At 30.1% G+C, this 15,687-nt stretch overlaps 1 protein-coding gene across 1 annotated transcript in view; it reads right to left on the minus strand.

Annotated features, from left to right (window-relative positions):
• Positions 1–14,371, minus strand: part of LOC143206684 (A-type potassium channel modulatory protein KCNIP1) — a 77,371-nt gene extending 63,000 nt beyond the window's left edge. Inside the window, exons 1-2 of the mRNA XM_076419342.1 lie at positions 14,213–14,371; positions 7,340–7,656 (exon numbers count right to left, since the gene is read on the minus strand). Coding sequence (XP_076275457.1) covers positions 7,340–7,495 — 156 coding nt within the window. The 5' untranslated portion in view covers positions 7,496–7,656; positions 14,213–14,371. The remainder of the gene's footprint in view (positions 1–7,339; positions 7,657–14,212) is intronic.
• Positions 14,372–15,687: the final 1,316 nt, after the last annotated feature.

The following is a 15,687-nucleotide window of genomic DNA, read 5'->3' on the forward strand; positions in this document are numbered from 1 at the left end:
CAACAAAATGGAACAGTCTTACTTTGTGTAGAGAAATGTCGAAATTATTAAATTTAACAACTATTTCAAGTTTAATACTTCATATCTTTGCCATTCGATATCAGAATTAATAAAACAGAAAGTTGTTGCAACCTTCGCTTGATTTAGTTTTCTGAGTCTTTTGACTGTTTTTACAACTCAAATCAAGATCAAATATCAATAAGAATCTCAATAGAAGGTTAGTAACAACAGGTCGATTGAAAAGTCCCGGCCTACCTTAGTAAAACAAATTTTCTTGGCAAAATCACTTTTTAATTTAACACAATTCCCTTCAAGGGTGATACACTGATTATAGCGACCCTCCAACTTTTCAATACCATTTTTGTAGTACGATTTGTCCTTCACTTCAAAATATGCCTCAATTTCGTCGATCACTTCTTTATTCGACGAAAATTTCTTCCCAATGAGCATTCTTTGGAGATCTAAGAACAGGAAATATTCGCCGAAGGCCAGATCTGGAGAATACGGTGGATGATGAACTAGTTCATTCATCATTCTTCCCACGGTCCAATAACGCTATGTAGTAGTCGCTGTTGATGGTCCTTCCTTTTTTAAGGTAGTCAATGAAAATTATTCCATGCGCATCCCTAAACCAGCCATAACCTTGCCAGTCGACTGTTGTGTTTTCCCACGCTTTGGAGCGGGTTCACCGTGTGTTTCATTTTCATGTTTCACACACTGTCACATATCGACGCAAAAAGTCGTGTTTATTATGCCTGATCATCTTCAAACACTGCTCCGAATCATCAACTTGTCGTTGTTTTTGGTTAAAAATGAGCTCGCGCGGCACCCACTTTGCACAGAATGAATGATACGATTCGTGAATGATATGATGTACACATTCAGTTGATATCTTTAGAGTGTTTGCTATATTATTCGCTTTCAATTTACGGTCATTCAATGCGTTCACCGTTTTCGGTGCTCATTTCACCACTTCTAAATTTAGCATATGAATCCTTGATGGTTGATTTTCTTGGAGAAGTATCCGGAAACTCGGCACCAAGCCAAGTTTTTGATTTAACTATATTTTTTCCCTTCAAAAAGCAATATTTTATCAACACGCAAAATTCCATTTTAACCAATTTTTTTCACAATAACTCAAATACTCAATAAGTTGCTTCACTCAAAATGCTATAATTCACAAACTAATGATGCGACAGCTGTCAAATTTACACACGCTTCTTTTGAGGGTTAGGGCTAACTATAAAACATATGGGTTTTATTCTAATAGCGCCATCTATGTGTCAGGACGGGGACTTTTCAATTGACCTGTTAGCTGCTTTAGTGTTTTTTCAATATTTCTTAAATATTTTTAGCTTAGGGATGTAGTCTAGGATATGTTAAACATGTAATTGTATTTTGAACTAAACGTAGTTTATAGTATATTATATTACATTACGTTATTATAGTACGACAACATTTATTGAACAAATATATACAAATACATGTATATATAAGTACATGTTTTATGTAAGCCTTGTCTTCAAGTGAACTATATAATTTTGTATGATGTGTAAAGCAAATATGTATGTAAGATTCAAAAACCAGCTAGACAGTATAAAGACGCGTTATTTATTCAGCAAAATTCTGATTAACTATTAAGTTTAATGTCTAGAACCTTTAGTGGGAGGTAATCGTTTTGAGACTAGATCAAGGATCAGAGGACTTTTAAGAAGATTAGTCTAAAATGGTAAGATCTTTCAGCGGCATTGTTTCAGGCGTTAGGGAGTTGCTACATTTTCCTGCTGTAGAGTTTTTCAATGAATATATTACCATTAAAGGCAACGAAGTTTCATTTATACGTCTTACATTTGCGTAAAGTGTTTTGTGGTTTTAATCTCCAGCAGAACATTTTCATAGAGTAAAATATTTTTATTATCCTAATGCGACTAAATAGAAATAATACTTAATTCGATATATTTATGTATAGTCGTCCGGATATAGTTGTATTATTTAACGACTTTAAGTATCTACTTGTTAATGAACACAATCCTTTATTTTGCATTAGACTTTTTTAAGCTAATATTAGCCTCAGTAATATTCGATTCAAGAACCTTATTATTGGCAAGCTAAATTCTTAGCCCACAAGGTGGAATGTTTGTTTGCCTTTGATGCATTTTAAACAATTTTAAACAAAACAAAAAAGTAATCTGACATTTGTCATATTTAAAGGGTCATAAAATTAAATATTTAGTTGCACTGGGCATCCATGGGAATGCTACGTAAAGTAACTCTGCATATGGTGAATTATTTGTTAATTAAAATATATTATTTTTTTAAGCAAGCCACATACGATTTGCAAATAAGCTTCATACGTTTTTCGGATATAGCGTATATTTGAGGAAATTCCAAAGTGTCTATTGCTTTAAATATTTTTATTTACCAGGAATTCTCATTTTAGATAAAATGTAATTGTTCCAGAAATAGAAAAACCGTAGGAGAACGCGATATCTGTGGTCAACAGTTGCTTGCAACAGTCAAATGCTATTTAGTAATTAGTGTATCATCTAGCTTAAGCCATTAATAAATAAAAGGAATAAAAAAACTTTCTTCCAATAATACGGTCAAATTAACAACCAATGTTAGATGGAGATGAAAAAAAAACGCGATGTCTTAAATTTTTAGAAGTATTATTATTATATCAATATATGCAAAGATGAACATGGATAATCAGCATGACAAAATATAAAATTATAGAATTACAAAATACACCAGTGGCTCAGTGAATCTGTTCACCAAGGTTTTATCTTTCTTCAAAGAATTTTTGTTATTGGTTGTGTTACTTACTAGGAGTTATTAGATCGTAGAAAGTTTTGATTTTTTTAGACAAATCGAACAATCCCATATCCATATTCCTTTGATATTAAATATCTGTTAATGTTACTAATTTTGTTAGACTACTAGTGTTACCTCGATCTCTTAATAAGCTTTTCATATTTGATTGTGCTCCAGATGATTTCCAGATGATTCGACCGTGTCGTACGATTTGTTGAACGACAATGCCACAAATCGCATCGATTCATACTACAGATTGTATAAATTGTTGCTCAACATGCTAAGCGACTGATTGCATCGATCGTCTATCCAATCTGTAGTAGAACTTATCGTACTACAAATTGCATGGGCTATTTAAGAGTCGTTCAGGTATTTAATTGGTTCATTTAAATTTATGTTACTTAGTTACTATTATCATTTGTTAACATATTAAAAAGCTTATATTAGGTTTAACATTTTTTATGTTGTGACTGAATTAATAGTCCATGTTACTTGATTATAATGGATCCCCGATCTAAAAATTGTAAGAAAACCGAAAAAACAAAATGTTGACAATGAAGTCAAATAAAGTAGAGGTCTAGTTTAAGAATTCGTAAGAGAACTTAGTATGTTAAAACGTGCCTAACCATAGATTGTGTAAACTGCTTGATAAATAAATGCAGTTACATACGCTGATAGCTAGTAAGGCTTTTATTAAAATAAATGTAAAAAGTGTAATTTGTCCATTTTATTTATCTAAATATTACAGAGTTGTAGTATGTGACATAATAACGGATACTATTACTATATATATATATATAATATAAACTATAATATAAACTATTTTGTATTGATAATCACCTATGCAAAATAGTAATTAAGTATTTGTTAGCCCTGTCTAATATATTTGCATCTGTATCTTCGATATATTATCAGCTTAAAATGTTTCAGGAGGTTGCCATCGATACAATTTTAATTTGCCTTAACAAACATAGGGCACTTGATTTAGATAATACTATATTCCTAGTTCCCAACTAGCGATAGGTGCTATTGCTGGGTTATATTTACTTAAAATCGTCGATATTGTACCACATTTCATGGTTAGTTTGTCTGGAATACTCACTCACTTCTCATTTCTCTTTTTTTTTTCTCTAAAAAGTTGGAATACAGAATTGTGGTTAAAAATATGTTTGTCAATGTTTTGTAATGCTTCTAATTTGTGTTTAACGTAAGATGGCCAATTTTGAAATGTGGTTTTATTTCTGGTAAACATATAGTAATCGCACTTTTTATTTAAAAATAAATATGTTTTTAATAATCTCTCTATAGTATATCATTATTGTAAATCAATATTTTTGTTATTTTACTATTAGAATATTCATTCAAATCAAAGAATAAATATAGTGAATGATGATTTGGAGTGTTATACGATTATATGATATTATATGATTTAAAAAAATTCAACAAAATGGAACAGTCTTACTTTGTGTAGAGAAATGTCGAAATGATTAAATTTAACAACTACTTTAAGTTTAATATTTCTTATTTTCGCCATTCGATATCGGAATTAATAAAATAGAAAGTTGCTGCAACATTCGCTCATTCGTTTGATTTAGTTTTCTGAGTTTTTTGACTGTTTTTACATCTCAAATCAAGATCAAATATCAATATGAATCTCAATAAAAGGTTAGTAATAACAGATCGATTGAAAAGTTCCCGGCCTACCATAACAAAACACATTTTCTTGGCAAATTTACAAAAAACCGAAAAAATGAGACATCGTTTCCCTAGGGATAATCTGGCTGTATTCTAAAAACGGATAGATTAATTTAAAAATTCCAAATTATCTTAATTAATTATAAAACAAATTGATGAATGTTATTATGCCGTAGACAATTCAATGACGACTTTGACTTTATATATATATCATATTATTTTATATCATACCATATCATTTTTTTGAATTATTTGAATGTTATTTAAAATTTTCATTGAATTTTATTTTAGTAAATCTCTTTTAGAATTTTTTTTATTTAAAAGTTATTGGCCAATAAAACATAACGTCATACCAGGGTAGCATGTGTCACATCAGTATTTTGGGATCTTTTTGAGAACTAAACAAATGCATTAACAAGAAAATATTTTCTTTACAGGTACATTTTGAGTTACTCAATGTATGAAATCGTGCGGTAGATTTATTTGATGTCAAATAGTAATACAGGTTTAATACAATTCCGAAATAAAAAAGGTAACTATCCTATTTTACTTCGGCATCAATTGATGAGATATGGTATATGGCATATGAGAAAATTAAATCAGATCTCATGTCAGCGATAAACCAAAATCATCCGGCATCAATTCGTACCCAATCTAGTTAATGGCGTAATTGACTTTCCTCAATCAGATCCAATTTTACATGCAAAAAAATACAAAAATCTATTCCTTAGCGGAACTCGAACACGTGGAAACATCGAAGTGACCTGCTATACCAGCCAGATTGCTATATTTTTGATAGAATAATAATATTTTCATTTATTTTAGTCAGTTTCTTTATTATTTGATTTGTTTCTGTTATAACAAATATTTTTATAGAGATACACAGCATGACTTTACAAATACTAAAACTTATATGGTGCGTGTTTATGTAATATAAATTAAATAAATTATATTTGTAAAGTTATGATCACTATTGTCCTTTGTTGCGTTGTTTTATTGTTTTTAGTTGACTACAGAGAAACTATATTCCCTGGGTAATTAAGTTTATGATTATTTCTCTATATTAAGTGTGGAATGTCAATTGGCTCAAGAATCCCTATGGCTTTAATAATAAAATATACATATTGAATTTCTAAAGCATCAAACTTAAAATGTTATATAACAATGTTTGATAAACATTTGATGGCTGTAATAAATAAATTTACTCACGTCTAATGGTATGCATTCACGAATAAAAATTACAGCTTAGTATTTAAATATGCTTGTTAAATGTTATTGATGATTTTTAGATAGGTACTTATAAATCCTCATCAGTTTATGAGAAAGGTAACCAAATGGTGGATGCAAACAAATTATTCAAACAAATCAATGAATTAATAAATTTCTTGCTGCAAAAAATGTTTTATTATCAAAACAGGAGAATTTTCAAGGAATAATTTAGTTGTACAAATAAGTATTCGCCGCTCGATAAATGAAGATACAACCAATAAATAATGTTTGTCACAAAAATAAATTTCAAATATCAGAGATTTTGCCTAAGAATATTCTTTTTTTAGGTTTTTATTATTTTCGAGTTTTAAAAGAAATTAAGTATCATTTCCGGTAACTTCGTTTAATTTGAAGAAATCCGTTCAGTGGATAGACCGAGTGAAAACATCATGGGAGATCGGATTGATTATATTTAATATGATGAGAAAGATTCATTCCAGAAAACATTGATTTCTTTAGCAGAAACTAAATCAAGTGATTCCTCAATATGATAATGTTTGATGGTTGAGACAAACCATATCCGTAATTTATTTTATACTATATGAATGTGACAAAATTAAGTTGATTGATTTAACCTTAAAAAATGAAGTACCAGAACTATACTTATACTTTTAACAATATATTAGCTGCTTGCATGTATTCTGATCATTTATTTTTTCCTTTCTTCTTTTAGGAATTAATTGAGATACATTGGTTGAATATAAATTGATCCAAATATTTTCAATAATTCTAGATACATTTTTCCTATTTTCCTAGCAATATTGCGATACCGTGTCGACAGAACAATGCATGACCAACTAGTAATCAGAAAGCATTAAGGTCTGGCGCCGAACTTCTTTACGGTGGGTGCAGAAGAACTGCAACAGTATATAATTTGTTCAATTAACGTCGGTAGATGTTGCATCTATGGTCATAATTGTTACGTTTAAGCGTCAACGTAAATAGCTGAACGAAAATCCTGAACTAACCCATGGCTTTTTGAACTTGAGAATGTTGAAGAATGTTTGAACTTGCAATATTTCTATGTTTACCTTACAACTAATGATTCCGTGATATTGAAACGGTTTGAAGTGGCATTTAAAGTCAATACATATAATAGCCATTTTCCCTTCATTTGGATCTTTCACATCGCACAGTTGCGAACAGTTTTATCGCCATGCTATCTGAAAGTTCCTTCATAATTATTTGATATTGACATCAAAACTATCACTTCTAAGCCCTTGGAGCCAACAAATGGGATATGACGAACTAGAATCAACTTCTAAAAGAGCTTGATAGGCTTCTTTATAGATTTCCTTCAGCGTAAACAACAAAATTGATGTCGTAAATGCAATTTTGAGCATTTAACGATTAGCGTGTATATACACTGAATAACTCAATAACTAAATAACTAAACGTAAAACTGTATGTAGAGATTGTCAAAAGTATGGAAATTTACAGTTATTTTAGGTTATTATATTATAATAATTATTTACTTTGCTATTTCAAATTTTCACCAATAAATATCTATGATGAAAATACATGTAAGGACATAATTAATATAATAGTACTTTAGACTTACCGTTTTAAATCCCCTGTACATTATTCTGATTTCCTGTCTTGTGAATTTGGTGAGCCGACACAGGTCTTCTAGAGCAACTGGAATGGGTTTAGGTACCCTGGACGGTTCTATTTCAAACACAACCTCTTCTATTGGACTGTCGGATGGTGTTGCCATGTTTATCACCGATTGTTCCCGATTCTATTCACCAATGGATTACAGATGAGGCATATCGGTGGACTAAGACATGTGCGGCGGTCGTTTGCTTGGGTCTGTGATGATAAAGTGTCCGTTTCATATTTCAGTGGCAACAAACAGACAGTTGAGATAGGTTAAATCTACAACAAAATAAATTTAAATATGTTTTTATTACAATTTGTTTATAAAGTTAGAAAATTATTTAAATAGCACTAAAACATATTTTTAACTATTTTTTCAATATAATTCAACCTTTTGAAAAAAAAATTAAATTTTATCTTCTGAATTAATCTGTAATTATCTTCTGGTTTAAGAAAAAAACACGAACGTATATTACCTTAAAGTAAAACCAAAACAGGACTATTTTGCAGGATGTTATTTTAAGGTTTAAAAAAGTATATTTTATGTTAGCGACATAATTTTGAGAACTCTCGAATTTTGGCAGATTTTGAAACTTGAACAAAGCTTAGAAATTGTATGGATTTATTTAGATAATCTTATATTTATATTACTTCGTCTATTTTGTAGCTGACATACCATAATTATACATTAAACAAAATAATTCGATTAATAATAGATTGATTTCGTTCCACATTTAAACTATATCTGTCTAATGTTATAGAAAAAGTATAAGTAGCGGTCAACAATATCTACAAATGGGCTAGAGATTATAAAATACAGCTTAATAGCTTCAAATCTGTCTATGTTAGTTTTGTTTTGCTGCGAATTGACAAAAACCTAATTATATCACTTGACAGATGCTCGATTCCTCAAGCAGAATCAGCTAAATACTTCGGAATACATCTCAATTGCAGGTTAAATTGGAAACATCATGTTAAACAAAAAACAACGCACATCAGACTCAAAATCGAACAACTGCGCTGGTTAGTTGGATACTCTGAACTTAACCATAAATCAAAGACATTGGTTTATCAGTCAATCTTAAAGCCAATTAAGATCTATAAGGTACAACTATGGCGTTTCACTAAAACATCAAACCAACTAATAACCCAGCACACCCAAAACAAAGTTCTATGATTAACTACTAATTTGTATCGCTACGTAACCAACGAAGAGCTCCATGATGACCTCGATATCAAATGGATATACCAAGATTTTGCATTAAAAAGTGAATTTTTGCAGTCTTACCAAATCACAGCAATGTGGAAGCAATACAGCTACTGGACAACAGGCAGGAAATCAGAAGGCTAAAGCGAACTAAACCACATCAACTTGTTTTATGTATAAGTGTATCCTTAACTTTAGATTAAGCAGTTTAGTTTTATTTTAATTAAGAAATATATACTGATATATTAATCCCGTACTCGCCTTGCTTTTGTATTAATGCAAGTACAACAGAACAATAGTAATAAATTAATTAGTAAATTAAGACTGTACTAATCATATCTAATGTAAGATATAGGTAATAAAAAAACGTTTAAAGATCATAAATAGAAATTTCGCACAGTATATATAGAAGAAGTTTTTGGTTGTGCGTAGCATGGAAGAAGGCTATGATGACTATATGACCATCGTGGAGAAGAATTGTATCTCTGTCACACCTACTTTATGGAAGATTTTTCGGAAAAAAATGGTTTGCAGATTGACAAAATTGAACTCGTGCAAGAAGTGAATGATCACCAAATAACGGGTTGACTTTGTGAATGGACTTTAAATAAGATTGCTGTGGAATTAGAAATTAATAAAACCCTTTTGTTTAGCGAGAGTGCTATATAATAATTTTTTTACAATTATTATGTCAATAAACAATATTGTCACATTTGAAGTAAAAATATCCTTCAAGTATTTGTTGAGACATTGTTATATCCTAAGAAATGACTATTTGATGTGCTTTGTCGGCTGGTAGGAAATTGTATCGTAATTTTTCAAAATAATGCCGATCAGAATATTACAGTCATTTGTGACCGCTCTAAAGTCGTTTCTGAATAACTTAGATATGGAGGAGATATGTTTCCAATAAGTCAACGCAATCACAGTTGGTATAATAATCGATATATTGAAAAAAAAAGTGATTTAGTGACTTCTCACAACATATTTAAATTTTGAAACCAGCAATATTAACAATCAAGTGTCAAAAGTAAAAAGGGCCAGTAAGAGAAACATATCTTCTAACTTGTATATATTTTGTGTATGTTCTTTATTAAGATTTTTACCAGATCATTAAAAGAACTGCAATGTTATTATTTATTATATTGTTAATTTTTTATTAATGGAAGCTATATAACTATCTAATTACTATCAGAAGGAGGTATATGATGAGTTATTTGGACACTGCTGATAACAATAATGCACTTGTCTGGCCATGCTTCTCTGTTTCTATTCAGCTCGAGTAACGAGAAATAGAAGACAAAAAGAAAGATTATTACTGTTATAACACGGTTTCCATTATTTGATTTTAAATGATCCACTTTATGGCTTATATAATAAGAAATTTTAAAAAAGTGAAGGTTCTTGAGATAGTTAAGTGCCAGGAAATTAGTTTTTTTTTAAAATTTGATTATATTCAAGTAAGATTAAAAGATTAAAAAATTAGTCACAGTTTACATTAGTTAAGAGGAATTTAAATAATAGCATTCGAATTTAGATGAATGGCAATCTAGTCATAGCCAAATATCTGGGACTTTATTGATGTTTGTCTGCTCTGGAAGACACGCGTTAATAAAAAAAAACCAAATATTTTTATATAAAGAAACTATGCTTTTGATAAATATTTATTGCCTACAATATATCCAACATTTTTAAACGTATAGAGCTAGGATATAAAACAAAAAGTAACGTAACATAAATATAAGCTAAAATAAATTCGGACCAGTGACATTTAAAGATGTTTAGAAGTAGGGTTTAGTAATCTCCATGTTGTGAAAAAATCTTCAGACAGGAATAGTAATATAATTTTGGTAGCATAGAATTATATAACATACTTTCAACACCATTAACTGAACAATAATTGTATGGTATTAACTAAATTGGATAAAACTATTGGTATTTTTAATGAATTCTCGCTCATTTTCTATAGATATTTTTGTATCATTGTGTGACATGACGAATCTTTGCTAGACGAAGCAACGTAGGTCAATACAATTGCCACAAACTTCTAACTTTTATATAGTCCTAAAGTCAAATGAAAAAAAGATAGAAAATAAAGAAAGAAAAATACATTATTCTGTTATTTGCTAATTTTTTGCTTAGAGATTTTTGCTTAATATAATAGATAATTACAGTAATTTTTTTAACACAATATTATGTATATTACAGTAAACTGAAATAGGGCATAGGTAAATAAATTAAATAAATTATTAATTAATATAACATAATAAAATTAATTGACAACTTATTAACCAAAATAATATATTCCCTAGTTTAATTTAAAACATGATTTTTGTATTTGTTTGATGTATTTTATACGTAATTAAAACTAACTGGTAATTTTTATTCAACTCAACATACATTAATTTATAATTCGAGGGTAAAATGTTTTAAAAAAATCTTACAAAAGTGTGTAAAATCAAATGAGAACTTTCCTAATTACCAACATAGGTATCTGAACGTCCATTCTAAACGGACGCTGTTATCTTATTTAAAGTATATACAAATATATAGAGTTGATTACAAATATGTGCAATAATAGTTAACTAAACTTGGATATGTATCTTACTGTTAATTGTACTGGCGTTGTGTCAAGACATTGAGGTCCCAGTTGCATTATAATTTAATAGCAAAGGATTAAACATTTTTAATAATTTTTTGATTTATATATTTTGTTCGTTAAGTGAAATTTGTATCCAATATAGCAAAACAAATGAATTATAATTTCATTATTTTTTTTTAATTCATAATATTTAATGTTTAATTCAAAAAATATGACTTATACTAATAAAATATATTTTTTATACTTCTGTTAGTTACTATTTACAACTTTGTGTCATTTTCGATATGTGCTACAAATATGTGATGGAAACAAAATATAGTCAATAGGAACTATATATGATGAATGAATATGATGAATATGGTAAATGAGCAGGTCAGAGATTTGTAAGGGTGTACTAATTAGTTTATGTTAAACCCACTTGATAAATATCGAAATGTTTTCTCTAAGCAAATTTTAAGGCTGTTTGGACTATTTTCCATATAATTATCAAAATTGATCTCTTCTTTATATGACACAATTTGATGATATTGTTGTCTTCTATTAGGTAGATAATCTTCGATTCAGCACTAACTGTCGTTAATCCCAAATAATGTATTTTTGTTCAAATATACTAAAAATTAATTTTATCGTACATATGTTTGTTTTAACATCTATGTATGAAACACATATCAAGTACACATTTTTCAGATATGAAGAAGTACAGTAACTATTCTAATATATGAATTTTTGTTATGTAACTTTAATATATTATTTTATACTAAGCATAAAGTCATAACTCTATATTTAACATTTTATTTCATGATATATTTAGAATTTTTACAAGACATAAAACAGAAATGAACTGTGTTTATATTATTTCTAATCTTGCAAAGGCAATTGGGGCGTGTACTTATTTCAAATAGTAATATATAATTTTGATTTTCAAAACTTTACACTAAATTTTGTTATAAATATTGTATTTGTACTGAAAAAATATTTTAAAATATATGATCTCTCTTATTATTGGTCTCTTATAATAGTGTTTCTTTTTTTTTAGTTGTACCTGACAGCTAGTAAATACACTAGATATATTCATAGATAGATAGATATTCATTACCAATATATTACAATTTCTACTACGAAGCTATACATTTTACAACTTCTCCAAATTCAAAAAATACTGCTAGATTAATTTTAACAATTTCTTTTATAAGTTTAAGGGTTTTGTTTCTAAAAATGACAAATAATATTTATTAACTAAAATATAATATGTTCATGTTTATTTAAGGTTATCCTAAAGTGTATAAATGGTAGACCATCCCCCACAATAGATTATTAATAGGGGAAAAAGTTCTAATTAAAACGAACAATGCTTGTTGAATACGGTATTTGGGATAAGAACTGTTATTTTAAGAGTTTTCATTGTATTTAGCAATGATGCTATTTTACAGACTGTTGCCAAGTTGCTTTTTTAAATCTGTTCCTGTTGCTGTAAATGAGAGTAATTTATTATGATGAGTTTTTATTTTCCCATCTTCAATCTATTTGATAATATCAATCAACATTTAAAACACCCAAGCCAATTTTGAAACATCTTTCAATCCTATGTAAGCTAATTGATATCTAAAAGTAAAAATGTGGTAGTAGAAGAGTAGGGCTTAAAATTTTTGTTTTTATACAAATTACAAATTATTTCTTACATTATTAGTATTTGGTTTAGAACGATATTTATTAGCTATCGTATTTGGTTTAGAACGATATTTATTAGCTATCACTTTTACTTCCACTAATTCTATCTATTATATTAACTCATTAAAACATAATATGTGACTTTAATATACAAAATATATTTATATATATTATTTAAATAATTAACATTAATTAAGTTTTACATTAGTTAATATTTTTACATTACTGCTCCTTTGATTTGATCAGAAATTAATAACACTTAATTTATTACTGTAGGTAAAGGTAATTTAGGATCACTATCCTTTCGAAAAATCAATAAAATTAAGGGTTTTAGAAATAGGTTACTCGAATAACTCAAAATCCTATTTTAACTCAAATAAAACTCACTATTTATTTATAAAATCGTTAGTATTGTTTTATCGGAATATATTTCAAAATTATTGTCAAAATCGGAAAAAGTAACGCCCCTTATATGTCGTTTCATTTTTTAATATTATTTTCTTTCTTTTCTTAGTCAATTCAAACTTATTGAAACGGTTATCGCATACGTTACGAGTTTATTTATTTTGTTGTAAATATAATGATTATGTAGTAACTATATACTATATAATGTATATTGTAGTAACATAATGGAGTATTAAAAGAAATTATAAAAATTAGTTACTTTATAAATATGAGTGTTTAGTGGCAAGAAGATTCAGTTATTTTGAGACTTCATGCGTTAGTCATTTATTTTGGATTACTTATTGATGCTGAATGAAGCAGTTTATGAAATGGATGTATATTATTTAATTATTGGAAAGAAATGTGGTTGAGTAGCAATACTCAAGAAATCAATGAAAGCAGAGATTTGTAGAAATAGGTTACGAAACCCCATCACGATGCCAACTTTACCTACCTTTCACTTACAATCAATCTGCGAGACTAAACCCCGGAATGCCTGTTTTGGTTTATTGGGACCTAAAACCCTTTTACAAACAGAAAAAGAAACGCCCCCTATATTTATACCATTTTTTCAACGATGTCGTATCAATTCTCGTTCTTTCTTTGTATATTTTCCAATTTATCATCCCGACTGGTCAGTTTTTTTTTAATTGAATAAAACGAAATAAAAAAAATATACACGTAATTTTTTTGTTTCTATCTCAACGAACTGAATGAGAATCAGGCATAGACTCCGTTATTACTGTATAGTCCGTGCTCGGTGGACTGAGCATTAATCTGGTGCAAAATTCCCCCGAGCCCATTGAACGGATCGTTTTTTTTTTCTCTCTTCTATCGCTTACGAGCCCATTCCGATCCGTCTCAAAAATGGCGCATAGTAAACAAGCCCTCGTATAAACGGTCTGCAACCTTACCTGCAACGTAAACCTCGTCGGGATCCGTACAGTAACTGTCACTGTACGTGCTGCTGGCATACGATTGAAAGGTCACCCGGTGTATGTGTGCACCGCTACAGTCCTGAAAGCCAGTGTATGATGTACGGCGAACGAACGCGTTTCCTGGTGCCCGGACTCGACCCGGAGCGACAACTGGTCCTTTTTCGTCGGTCTAGGGCTGCAGGAGACGACGGTAGCTGCGCAGGACCGTCCGTCCCGTCTAGGTTTTCGGTGGGGTGTTTCGGATGCGCCACTCTCTTCGCCGATTTCGCTTTTAATTTCTTTCGGTTTTCCGTTTTTTTTCCTCTCTCCCGTCTTCCTTTCTCTCCTCCCTGACCGTCATACATAACTGTCGAAGCAGTCGACAGATTATCGATATGATTTATACGTACGCGACACTGTTTACCGCGGTCTCGATTTGAATAATCCGTGTTTTCGATCTGGACTGGTAATTGAAACGTATACCCGATGCTTTTGTTTTCCATTTTAGATGGAACCGGGCCGATGGAGATCGGAGATCGAGTTGATGGAGCTTATTTTACTTATGGAGTATTGTGGAGTAGTCTTTTATTCGATCGAATTAAGAGGTTAATTTAAACTGTTAGAATCAATTATATGTAAATTCCTAATAACATGTAGTTTAATGGATAACATATTTTTTCCTGTCATTGCTTATAATCATTAAAGAGTATTTTTTTAAATCGAATTACTGTTAATTACTACTTTAGATTTATATAATTGTTCTTCTTATTTTTTATTGAATCCATGTCGAATCTTCGCACATGGTCTAGCGCAGACCACGAACTTTCGCTTCGTTCAAGTCGTTCAAGTCTATACTCATCATTATATGCGCTGATACTTATGTTAAGGCTGTGTATTAGAGATCACAGGAAGCTACATGTTACTGTCTGAAATCTGTAATATTGGGGACTCTCATATACGATTCTTAAGGTAAATTTTACATGTTTCTCGTCCAGATCGAATTATAAATGAAGTCTCATTGGTTTAAAATGCAGTAATTAGTGCACAGTTTAGGAACAGTCCAATGTAAAGGTGAACGAATTCCTCCCAGATCAGTCAGCTTAGACACTAAAGAAAATAAATACTGCCGGCTTGATTGGCGACGTGGTAAAGACGACAGGACGGTTCTCCTACTGTTGCGATAGTCGCGGGTCGAATCCTGCTGGGGCATGGTTGTAAATTTATGTTTGTGATTATCCTTAGGCAAGAGTGGAAAATACGACAAGGAAAATGATCCCAGTCACGCCAGTAACCAGGCTGGGTAAGACCGGATGCCTTCTGGGATTATATTCCTAAGTTGGTCACTCGCCAAGTCGGTAGGCTTAATGCCGAGGACCGTACTTCGTAGTCAATGTTAACGACCTATAGGTCCAGTCCAGATAAACCCTCGTTGGTAAAAGGAGACTTTTACTAAAAATAAATATTTTAAAGAA

The sequence above is a fragment of the Rhynchophorus ferrugineus genome, unplaced genomic scaffold (assembly GCF_030347505.1).
Source record: "Rhynchophorus ferrugineus isolate W39M unplaced genomic scaffold, kcgeb_rfMv2 rfM1, whole genome shotgun sequence".
NCBI classification, from domain to species: Eukaryota; Metazoa; Arthropoda; class Insecta; order Coleoptera; family Curculionidae; genus Rhynchophorus; species Rhynchophorus ferrugineus.